Source organism: Atractosteus spatula, chromosome 14 (genome assembly GCF_055471065.1).
Source record: "Atractosteus spatula isolate fAtrSpa1 chromosome 14, fAtrSpa1.hap1, whole genome shotgun sequence".
In the NCBI taxonomy this organism is placed as follows: Eukaryota; Metazoa; Chordata; class Actinopteri; order Semionotiformes; family Lepisosteidae; genus Atractosteus; species Atractosteus spatula.
In genome coordinates this window covers 40,508,541-40,521,519 of record NC_142719.1, presented here as the reverse complement: position 1 = coordinate 40,521,519, position 12,979 = coordinate 40,508,541, and the positions used below count along the sequence as shown (strand labels likewise).

General features: G+C 42.7%; 1 protein-coding gene across 1 annotated transcript in view; it reads right to left on the bottom strand.

The window, feature by feature from the left end:
* neurl1b (neuralized E3 ubiquitin protein ligase 1B) overlaps window positions 1-11,653 on the bottom strand; it is a 32,034-nt gene extending 20,381 nt beyond the window's left edge. Inside the window, exon 1 of the mRNA XM_088931904.1 lies at window positions 11,409-11,653. Within this exon, the coding sequence (XP_088788030.1) occupies window positions 11,409-11,439 (31 nt within the window). The 5' untranslated portion in view covers window positions 11,440-11,653. The remainder of the gene's footprint in view (window positions 1-11,408) is intronic.
* Window positions 11,654-12,979: the final 1,326 nt, after the last annotated feature.

The window sequence follows — 12,979 nt, the reverse complement described above, 5'->3', positions numbered from 1 at the left end:
AGTTTAGTTACTGTTCCCAGTGTCCTAGGGACATTTATTCAGCTCCCCACTCAATTTTAAAAACTGGCTTCTATCCCTAAGGAGTTTTGATATCCAGTAGTTAGCACACTGCTAGGATAACCCAGCAGACTTGCTTTTCACTAAAAGATGAATCACTTTAACCCGCAGTCACCCAAGATCGTGTTTCTTACCTTAAATTAGCAGCACCACCGTTCCAGAGAATTACATCTGTGAGGCACGGTCTTGCACGACCCTTGAGATCTAGTGTCTTTCAGCTTGGTTACCAGTTAAAATGTTTCCATTTCTATGCAGTTTCAAACTGCGTGAATCACTCACAGAAAACACAAGCACACAAAACACATGCACAATTCCTGGACATTATCACGTCTTAAAAACCAGTCTGCTAATGACAGAACGATGGAAATAACTGACATGCTAGACATCTGCAGCACAGCTCCTTTGCAATAATGCATATGTATCCGTTTAATTTGCCGACCATAGGAGGTAAACAGAGATCTAGACAGAGAGAAAGGATGAAATGGTACACATTTCTACAATGTTTCAAAAGCCTTCACATTAATTGTGGCTCAGCTGATGATTGTAATAAATCAGCTGACGACAGAAATAGGGAGCTGGGACCCAAAATAGCCCACACTTAAGCCTCTTAAAAAAACATACAGCACACTGGGCTGCCCTTCACAAGGCTAACTGATCCCTGCACAGAGGAAGTTCCCTTCTTCAGATATACTAAAGATAGCGCCCTGCCTCCCTCACACGCTGACTTTGTGAGCGTATCGGTTTCCACAGACAGTGGGGCCAGCACCAGGACAGTACAGCCTGTGCAGGAAATTAAGCTGCAGTCATAGGACAGTGCAGGAAAAATATCTGGACACAGAAAGCAGGGCATCTCCTATATACCCACTCTGATGGGCCTTCCGGTTGAAATGAATGATGTCCTTCTGAAATAGCCCGCTAATAAACACTGTGACACCTTGCCAAGCACAACAGCCAGCATACTCAAACACATCCTTATCTAGGTTTTATGCAGGACCTGAGCCAGACAGTGATGCAGAGCACTGATATTAATACTACAGGAATGGAAGGAAACCCGGTCAATTCTGCTGCTTGTAATAATAATAATAATAATAATTGCTTACACTTATATAGCGCTTTTCTGGACACTCCACTCAAAGCGCTTCACAGGTAATGGGGACTCCCCTCCACCACCACCAATGTGCAGCCCCACCTGGATGATGCGACGGCAGCCACAGTGCGCCAGAACACTCCCCACACATCAGCAACTCAGTGGGGAGGAGAGCAGAGTAATGAAGCCAATTCATAGAGGGGGATTATTAGGAGGCCATGATTGGTAAGGGCCAATGGGAAATTTGGCCAGGACGCCGGGGTTACACCCCTACTCTTTTCAAGAAACGCCCTGGGATTTTTAATGACCACAGAGAGTCAGGATCTTGGTTTTACGTCTCATCCGAAGGACGGCGCCTGTTTACAGTATAGTGTCCCCGTCACTATACTGGGGCATTAGGACCCACATGGACCGCAGGGTGAGCGCCCCCTGCTGGCCCCACTAACACCTCTTCCAGCAGCAACCTTAGTTTTTCCCTGGAGGTCTCCCATCCAGGTACTGACCAGGCTCACACCTGCTTAGCTTCAGTGGGTTGCCAGTTGTTTAAGACTGCTTACAGACGTGCTCAGTCTTAAAAAGGATAGCTCTCTATAGGAAAGAATGCTTTTGGTATTTATATGGCTTCACTTAAGGGCAGAAAGATTTGTTTTTTATTCCACTCAAGGCACATGCAGAAGGCCCACACTGTGCAAACTAGCCAGAGTACAATATGTAAGAGCCCTTACAAGCATCTGTGTCCTTTTACACAGGGTGTGATTACACTGAATCCAAGTAAAAGCCCTTGCTCAGGGACACCGCTGCAGGGCCCTAACTAGGATTCTAACCCATCAAATATTTAGGTACAAGTCCAGCATCATAACCACCGGTCCACACTACTCCCCCCTTAGGGCTTCATCCCGCAAAGCTCTGTGTGCACTTGTATGCGTCTGCATGGTTGGGGAAGGGCTGCTTTATTAAAGGAGCCTGGTCCTGTCCCGATTAAGAGATTAAAAGACTTGGGGAGTGAAGGACAGGCAGCAAGAGAAACACTGGCTTTTGAAACCCGGCTGCCTGGAGACCCCAGTGGAATCAAATTAAGGAAAACAGAAACAAGAAGGGATTCTCCAGACTGCCTCCCCTTGTTGTGCTAATGCAAACAGCATAATGCACAGCGCATTCAGCAATTAAAAAGGGAAATAATAGGACGCTAATGATGGCTAGTTTTGCTCTTCTTCTCAGTAAGATCCCTGATAGTCTGCAGCAGGATCACAGCTCTTTGCAAAAACCGTGAGCTCTGCTGATGTTGTTCCACCTGTGAACCATGGAAAGGCTTCCCCTGATCCAAATATAGCTCAGCTTGCTCTAGAGCTGTATCACACAAGCAGGCAGTGATCTCGATACATCTCTCCAGTGCCTGGCTGTAGCCAAATGAGAGCACGTATTCCCAGCAGAGGAGGCTCAGAAAGCATGTCTTTGTTATTCTACTAACTGTTCTAACACATACTGTACAAGATCCTTCAATTCTAAAGCTTTTGATGCACAAGAGCACCCCCAAAACCCCCTGACTCACCCCCAAAACTGCCATCCATTTTCCAATGGCCCAAATCAAGTCCAGACATGAGACTTTAAAAAACGACAACACACTACGTTGTGATGTAGGTCTCTAGGATACAGACCTGGTGCTCCATGATTTTGTCACATGTTTCCTCCCAGCACAAGTCGCTGATACCTCTGTTTTTTTCCCTAAATCTTGGGGAATAAGCAAGACATGTCCTGACTCACAGCCTTCCAAGTCATCGAGCCGACCCCTGAATTATTACAACGTGCAATGACATCACATGTTTTAGAGGAAAGGGCTTTACTGAAGTCAACAGATCAAAGAAGTGGTCCTCTTTCATGTTCACCAACTCTTCACAGCACATTTCTATGTGTATGGTTAATGACATTCCTGCATTTGAAGTTGCTTTTCCTCATGAGAACATGCTTGTTTGCTCTAGGCATCGTCTTTGCTTGTAAACGTCTTTCTACCATTAAACTGCATTACAGCACAGTGTTGTTCCTCAAGTGCAACCATATATCAAAGTTAAACCTTTATGACTTGTAACTGTGGATGACAGTTCAAGTTAGTGTCTGGCCTTGTTTTATGGCTGAGATGATAAAAAAGACAGCATACTTCTGTTAATACAGTAGAGAAATGGCCATCATACTGTATGTATTGCTCATCAACAACAGTGTCATTTGTTAATGTTAATAATAATAATAATGTTAAAAATAAGGTTTTGAAAACCCATGCATGTAGACCATTTTACACCTAGACAGGTATTGAAGAATGCGACTGAGAAATAAGGGGAGGGAGGGGAATGAGTAAATGCATGCAAACATGGGGATAACATGCAGACTCCACACAGACAGGCACCCAGGACCAGCGCTGATCACAGGACACCCAGGCCAGAAGGATACCTGATCATTCCACCATACTGCTGCCATGAATGATTTAGGCTTCAGTGTATGAGGCTAAAAGATATTTTGATGGAAGAAAATACTCAGGGCTGCAAGGCATAATCATAAAAGAGTTAGTCTATTAAGATAAGATCACTTTATTGGCGAGATACAATTTCTTGTACTAGGAATTTGTCTTTTCGCATACCCCAGTTTGCTCTCCATGAGACACACAGGCAGGGAGAGAAGCTTGGGGTTCGAGCGCAGAGTCAGTTATTTATAGGGCACCCCTGGAGCAGTTGGGGTTAAGGGCCTTGCTCAGGGGCCCAACAGAGTAGGATTCCTCTGCCGGCTGCGGGATTTGAACCGGCAACCTTCCAGCCACAGACCCAGATCCTGAGCCACAGAGCCACCGCTCCGCCCTGCATTTGCATCCAGTGTGTGGACACAGCATTCTCCAGGTCCCCTGCCAGCACGGCTGATTCACTGAAACAGAGTGTGTAGCTAATTCAAATCACTCATGAACTGCAGGTAATGAGAGGATTACTTGTTTCCTTGCTGCATTATTAATTGAAGGTATAGAAAAAGGGGGTGATTTGATAATCAAATCTAGTAACTAAGTGCTGACACCAGTGTTAATTGCCTGAAGATATCAGTATGCCAGAACAGATCTGCTCTTTGTACTAAAACTCTAGCTCAAATGAACTGAACTCGCAGGTCAGAATATTAACAATATTATTCCCCCCTAATTTCTCTTTCACTAATGGAGCTTAACATGTTGCTATCTGGAATCAAAGATATTAAAGCAGCTTTTTTATTAATATGACTTTTTTTGCACTCCTTTTTTCCCTCCCTCAATAACTTCACTATCATCCTAAAGATAAATGTTCCATATCCCCTCTGGATTAACACCTGACATTTAGGACACAACGTCAGGAGGATTTATTTTTCAAATTAAACTCGACTTTTCCAACAAGAGCAAAAAGAGTATAGTCATGTGTGTCCTTTTCTCACCTCAGCCCTCGGGTCCTGTTTACTCCCTTACCACTGACTGAAAGACCAATTTACAAAGCTCCCATCATGGATAAGACCTTATTGCTCTGTGTAACAGTCAGGCAAAATCAAACCTCTTTCAAAACAGACATTCAGGCAGGCCAAACATATGTCAGTTGGAGATCCAAAACAAACCAGAGCAAAGTGTCATTTACCGATAAATATTCAGATCTGTCAGATCTCCAGACGGTGCTTTGCAAACATAAAATTCAAAGAATGGGCTCTTAACATAAATAGCACCTAGAACCCAGCACACACAATAAGCACTTGAAACACAGAAGACACTGACACAGTGTTGCTTGAGCCCTCCAGGTACTGACTAATAAAAGTACAATACTCCATCAAAGCAAACAGGAAAAAAAAGGCTCCACATGGTTATGAACATGGCTTCGAAGAGATGAGAATCTCTTCCAGAAGTATTTACTGTAATCTCTGCCCAGAGTCAGGGTCAATGACTAAATGAATGTCTTTGTCTCAGCATTAGAAGAACCCAGCTCAGAAGAAGAAAGAAGTGCTTCTTCCATTTGAACTTTTACACTGCGTGCACACTAATTCTCCATCTCATGTGCATATCCCTAAGAAGAAGAGAGCATCAATGCAAAATGGCGATATCAGGGCAACATATAAAAAATCTTTTAATTTCTCTGAAATTGAGTTGTTCAGGTTCATTCCAGGTCATCTAAAGTCTTGCAGGATTTTCAGCTGTCTTTATCTTCTAAATTACTACTCGGAAAAACAAAACGGAAAACTGACAAAAGTTAAGCAATTTTTTAAAAAATGAGCAAAGATTCGTGGAAAACCTGAATGTCAGGGGGGGTCGAAGACCAGTCATAAAGGAATCATTCATAGAACTCTCCTGCTTAATCACTGAGGACATGACGGTCAACTTGAACACTGCTGGCTTACAGATCTCACAGGCCATGACAACTGGAGACACAGCCTGTCGTATGCAAACACCTTTATCTAAGTAACATTTGCTCGCTTATTGATTTGGCAGCACACTAATTCCTGCCAATTAAAACAGTGGGTAGGAATTTAAAAGTAAGGCCAAGTGCAGGTGGTGAGACAAACAGCCGAGCCTGTGGGCTTTGAGGATACAACCTGTGTTCTGCAGACTCTAGGTCTATGCTAACCAGCTAGTTCAAAGTTTACCCAAGTTGCAGACACTGGAAATGTTCACATGTGAATGTTTATCCAGAAAACAAAATACGTCTGAACAAAGAATCTGTATAATGTCTTCAACAGTAATGTAGAGACTTGAACAGCAGAGACCTATGGAAAGGACAACTCAACCATTCGTGACCAATTCCTCTTCCTTCAGTTTTAGAAACTCCCAGCCATGTGTGCTTCAGTATTATTCTGCAATTGGTGGGAAATATAATTAATATATAAAAGCGTGTTTTTTCTTAATTCTACTGAGCTGTTTGCAGGCAAACAAAATTTCCTGCCTGAGGCAGAAGACTTGTAAAAAGAGAGGCTTTTATCAGCACCCGGAGACACAAATTGCCTTTCTATCCAAGCTCAGAAGGCTGGATGAAAAATGAACAGAGAACACTAATGCAATAATACATCGCAAATTACTTTGCTTCTGACTCTGAATGACATCAAGAAAGAGAACTCGGATGGTAATTTGCACCTTGTAAAACCCTTCGCTACTTCAAAATCTTGAAGTTTTCCACATTAATCCAAATACTTTTATGTCCAAGATGCATGTCTTTGTCTGAAAGCATTAACAGAAACTGACAGGGTATCTTAAACAGCTAATCCTTCTAGAAATCATTAAACAAGCATACCTAGATAAGGTGAAGTGGATATGGACATTGGAAACAAATTCTATAAGACAATCTTTGGGACTGAATGTCCTTTATTTATGCATACAGATTAGCCCACGTTACTTAACATTTGAAACAAACTTGTACCTGCCAAATAAGAATGCAAAGCACTCAAAAAAGAACAAGATCCAGTTAAGGATCTTGGAAAAGGGAGCAGCAGCACAACTGCGCACTTGGAAAGGCCAAGTGAGAGACAGATTCTGGATTACAGGAACAGTTAAAGGATAAAATGAAATAACTCAGAGATAAAGATGCAAAACGTTTAGATGATGACAAGGTAATGACTAATTCAATAAATTACTTCACTCAGGTGTTTAACAAGGAAGAAACAGACAACATCAGGCTGAGGAAAGACACAATGTATCTCTTAAATAATAATCAGTCCGATGAGCCAGAAATGTGGAAGTGTGCATTTATAACTGAGAACAGGAAGCACATCTTTGCACAAAGGGTTGTGGGAGTGTGGAACAATTATCCAGCCATGACGCTGAAGAGAATTTCAAGGTTCTAGAAACAGCAGGATACAATCCCCAGATCATTTAGCTAATGAGCTATTAAGCCCAATGGCCTAATCTCATTTGTAAACAATTGTTTAGGTTCTCTGAAGGGTCGACAGATGAATAATGCAACAGAGGACTACAAATTGTGAGTCTGGGGGTGCTGTCTGTGTGGAGTTTGCATGTCCTCCCTCTGTTCACACATGAATTTCTTCCGGGCACTTCGGAAACTTAATGGTAAGTCAATTGGCTTTTGTAAAACTGGCCCTGGTGAGAAGGTGTGGCTGTTTGTGCTTGTGCCTGTGTTTACCCTGCAATGAACTGACATCCCACCCAGGGTGTACCCTGCCTTGGGCACGGTGCATGCTGGGAGAGGCTCCGGCTCCCCCGCAACCCTGAATTGGATAAAGAAGTTAGACAACAGATGGATAATACCCAAAGTGGCTCTCCCATGGCAGTGCAACAAAACAGCAGCAACTTGTCAAGATCTTTGGAAAAGTTTTTTTTTTCCCCAATCAGTATTGAGGCTGATTAAAGAGATGTTAACTCTAAATTCAACAAGGTGTTGTCAGTGGGATAACAACACTAGGGACATGCAAAGAAGGGCAGAAAACACTCATTTTGGAGTGGAAAACATTCATCTTTGGGTGCTACTTCTGTTATTTACACAGTATCAGTAAGATTAGTTTCAAACAAAATTGCCATGTTACTTAATGAATTAGTTCAGGAATATTTGTGTCCCTGGAGGCACATATCTCACTCCATTTCCTTAATCTAATCTAAATGGACAGAACCCTGAGGGTTAAGTGTTCCTTAATGTATGTAATATTGTGTCAAATTTTCTTTCTCACGATTCAAATGCTTGAGGAACACTTAAGATTTAATTGTTCTCAACATGGCTGATTAGAAGTGGGTGGAGACCAAGCAAACATGATACAGTATTACAGTCTGTCATGAACAGATACATGTTCATGATACAGTATTTCATATTTGCAATCATTCTTTTTGTCTGTCCTAGGAAATGTAGCAAAAGTATTTAGGGTGAGAAAAAGAATGCAGTCAACCCATTTTATTTTTTTTATGTAATGAACTTGCAAACGTTTTGCAATGCCTGAAGTGTGATGATTCCCTTACATCAGAAAAACCTCTAATCGACAATTTGCTTTCAAGCACGTCATTTCTTCACGATCATAACAAATCAAAACAACACATTTGTGTAACAAAATGTATAACCATGTGCCAAAGAGTCTGGTGTGATGGATTAACAGTCATGACGTAAGAATGTCACATTGTTTTGCAGTGATTAAGCTACTTTGAAAGCAATTTGTCGCAACTCATGCATTTAGCTCAACACACTATTTGACTTCCTTGTAGGCTTTTATCTGACAGTTTTGAGAACCTCTGCTTTAGTTGTAACTAAGGATATTTGTAGAGAGAGTTATTTAATTTTTGATGGTGTACTTCAGTACCCTTATACATATATAGTTTTCAGGAGCTTAGTTCTTACAGCCGCCCACACGCTTTACAGAGAGATCCTGCAATGAAAGTGCCGTAAGTAACGTCTCCTCAGATCAGGCTGTGGTGAACAGATGAACGTCACTGCTGGAGCTGAGCTGCAGCGCTGGGTCTTCCTCAGAAAGGGGTCATATTCCGTCCTCTCTAGTCAGGAAATGGTGGTCTTTTCACTTATTTACAATGAATAAAAATGAGTTTGGTATTTCACAGATGCCATTTTAAGTGTGTTTAATCCAGTAATAGGTTTCTGGCATGTCATGTGCCGCTGTTAAAAGCTTTCGAATCAGAAGTTAAGCTCCTTTCATTTTCCTCCTTGGGTTTTGTGCTCATCTGACAGACCGGCCTACCAGCAGCCTGACGCTCTGAGCACAGGTAAACTGGCCACCTTAGAGACGTTTAGGTTATCAGAAAGGCCTTTAGCACAGTGTGAAATTGGCTCACCTTTAAAAAAACAAACAATTTGCTGTTTTGTATTGACTCGAAAGCTAGCATTAATGAATAGACAACTCATTCACTTCCCCATTAGACATCAGATTGCCTTTTTCTAAAATAAATAATAAGAAATGTTCCAAGTCTACGATGATTTAGCACTTTCGTTTTGACAGCAGTAAAGTTCAAGCACAGATGCCTTGCTGATGTACTGTATAGTCTTTGATGATCCCATACATGGTACACTATCCTTACAGGACAGGACGGGACGGTGGCTCTGTGGCTCGGGATCTGTGCCTGTGGCTGGAAGGTTGCCCGTTCGTATCCCGGGGCCGGCAGAGGAATCCTACTCTGTTGGGCCCCTGAGCGAGGCCCTTAACCCCAGCTGCTCCAGGGGCGCCGTATAAATGGCTGACCCTGTGCTCTGACCCCCCAGCTTCTCTCCCTGTCTGTGTGTCTCATGGAGAGCAGGTTGGGGTATGCAAAAAGACAAATTCCTAATGCAAGAAATTGTATCTGGCCAATAAAGTGATCTTATAACACAAATTATTCTTCTGTACTGTCTACTGTGCAGACTCTGCAGTCATTCCTCACTTCGGTTTGCTTAACTCTCAACCCCTGGTCCTGGAGTGCCACAGTCCAGCACCAGCAGTCTTTCGGAGTCACTCTTAAACCATCAACTTGGACAATGTCATTTTGACCACAGAAGCAGGTCAGCAGAGTGGGTTTGAGAGAGTGTAGAACAAGCTACACAGCCCTTTTGCTGAAGTTGATAACCCTGGTTTATTCAGGAAAGGGCTGGATGAGATCCTTTGATCAATTAACAACTAAATGACAGGCTTGACTGGCAGAATGCTTTCCTCACGTTTGGAGCCTTTCTTAAGTTCTTTTTAATTTGCTCAGTGACATAGTTCAGTGCTCCAACACCCCTTAGGTCTCAAGGGTACGGTTGACCTTTCATGTTTTGATTGATCCAATTTACTCCCTCAACACCAGTTGAGTACCCGTATAGCCTGCTGGATTGTTGCTTTTTAAGACGAAGGTTTGGCACAGCAGGTCAACACCTGCCAACATGACGCCCTCCAGCCCGGCGAGCAGACTTCATGACAAACCCCGGCTGATGGATTACATTCGCAAATCCGCGTAAATCACATTCCTTAAATAATAAAAAAAAGTCTCCAGCTGCGACGCCGACAACCCCGCGCACTGGAAGGTGAACACGGAAACCCCGATGTTTCAGCATTGCTTTTCGTGCGATGCGGTCTGAAATTGGAAACTACAGGTCTTACACGCGTTATCGAAAAACGCCATCATCACATGAATTCAAACACGCCAAACTTACTTTTGAGAAATATAAATAAGCACCTTAAGTTGCAAGCATCTATTTATTTCTTTATCGTTCTAACCTCTTCAACCTTACTACAATGATCTCTAAAAGCATGCGTGGGCCATGAAGACGGGAACGTTACCGTCAGTCCCACGAGAGACTCGGCATGACAAGGCTGAACTCGTACAAAACATTGCAGTGTTAAGCTCGCTCCCTGTCAGGAATCACAAAGAAATCCCGGACACACCATTAAAAGGAGTCGTGAACATGGAAAAACGCCATGTCAGTGTCCCAGATGGGAATCCACACAGGAATGTCTCAACAGCTGCGCGGGTAATCGGTCGCCGAGCCGAAAAGTGTTAGTACCGTCCGTACCCGAGCAGCGGTTTAATAAAATACTCATCGAGTGGAACTCCAAAAATAATACACAACTTCGTGCTTCTGTTTAAGGAAGACAGGATACAGCTAATTTTAGCGATAATCGCACATTTTTTTAGATCTCGAGTCCGAAAAACAACTTTACTTAAATCTCACTATACTCAGTCTTATTATCGAGCACCTGAGCCGAATGGCGATTGGCTTCAGTCTTTATGAATAAATCCTTCAATAATTGTGAAAAGAAGGGCAAAGTTCAGAAATGACTCCCTTACATCTCAAAATTACGTCGATACGTTTAGAGAAAATACATGATTTGTTTTCCCCAGCAATTTCTGCAACTAGCTACAGAGCACAGAAAAGCACACAAAAAAAGAAAACCTGTAGCTACAGCACAATAATGTCCTACAAGTAAATGAATCCTATATTATTTATACAGTAATAGAGTCATTATAAAATAAACAGTCGAAAGTATGAATACACTACTTGTCCTTTCCAAGAAAGGAAGCATTTAATAAAACCGAGGTATCTGAAAATACCTCAGTCCATTCGTGGGACTTGGGTGTATCTGACTCATTATTATAATCCTGCTCAGTGTGATGACACCGATCCTTTCGGACTCCAGCGGCAGAATACAGTGCCTGGAGAGGTACTGTTGAGCACTGTATGCACGCCGAAGTCCAGAAAAAAGGACAGGCTATCTCTACACAAGCTGCAAAAAAAGACAAAAAAAAATAACCACCACAATTGTGGTACGCATTTTGTCTGCTGCTATTACACACCGATGTGAAGCCAGAATAAAGATGTAAAACGCATACCTATAAACGATTTCTGTGTTGTATTTCCCATTATATCTTCTGCCCTGATAAGAAGTGAATTCCAGTTATAAACATCTGTCTTTCTTCCATTTATTCGCTCTTAGGGTCCATGACGGGCAGAAACGGGGATTGTAAATCCTCTTCAACAGCGCAGGTTTTCAAGTCAGAGAATCTCGAACACGCTCATCTCCGAATGAACTGTGAAGCCCCTCCAGCTGAGCCGCAGTTGCTGGTATAGGAACATACCCTCCCTCTCCCAGTACCGGTTTGCTCCTAATAGCTGTTAAAGCAACAGCATCCGCCTTGCTTTGAGGGAAACGTACCACGGGCGGAAGAGTGCTCTTCAGCAAAGCCACTGGATTTCGGTTTTTAAAAAGAGGAACGTTTTGCCTCTGACGAGGCTCTCAGCGGAAGAGTCTATACAGTCAGCGCCGAAGATCTTAAATATCAGCAACAAATATTGGTCAAAGCCATTGTCAAAATCATAACGCGTCGGGATAAACCACGGTAAATTAGCACCTCGGTTTTCTGTAGATCATTATATGACCGTACACTACTTGTCTAGTGTAATGTCATAACGTTCAGTAGTAATAACAACCATCTTAACTGATGAATTTGATGTCTTTGACTTGTCAGTAGAGACACAGGCTTGCAAGAGCGTGGTTTATTAGGCAAGACTAAAAACAAATTAAATTTGGTAAGATATTAATAATCAAAACTGGTTTTATATACAAAAATGAGATTATACTTTCAGTGCGGACAGTAAAATGAACTTCTCATGATATACAGGAGTTCATGAAAATTTCAGTCGTTGTTATAGCAGCGCTGTAGACGCACCGCTGCACCAGCTGTGGAGCGGCGCGTCGGTGACGCCGCGGCTCGCTGGCGGGGATAACAGACACTGAGCTCTACCCGGGGGGGCCGGGGGGTTTCCAAATGCCAGTTCAGGGTTTAGAAACGATAGACACGCCGTCAGGAATGCTTATCGAACGCTACCTGCTGTCACGGTGTCTGATGTCCCCGATATTGTCGGTGTGAAAAGTGCTACTGTAGTTTGGAGGCTTGTGCAACCGTCACTCGCCCGTCAAGCGACAGTCGGGCTCGATGGCTTCAGGTGCGGTCGATCTAAAGAGGCTTTTCTGCAGGACGAAGCAACTGGAACTTTTTTTTTAAAAAAGTAAAGTGCTGACGGAGAGGATAAGGCTCTCTTAACTGACTGAACATCCTGCAGGCAGCAGAACGTAACCGTAGGACAGGTGTCAGCCCCTCAGATGGCTTGTTCAACATTGTTTTCCAGTCTTGAGCTTGGGTGAGTCAATGACAAAATTAATGACAGTGGATTAGTGAGTGCCTCTCCTGGCTACACACTCAGCTCATTCTGACCAGTTTAATATGTGTTCGATGTTTTTTTTTTCCTCTATGATAAGACGTATAAAAAAATCGGACGAAATTTTTATTCCCACCATCTACAAAAAACGACAACAACATTTTTTTTAATAGTCATGTAGGCAAAGCGTTTAAACTTCCTTATTAAATGATCATGCCAGAAGCGGGAAGTCCCTAATTGTTCT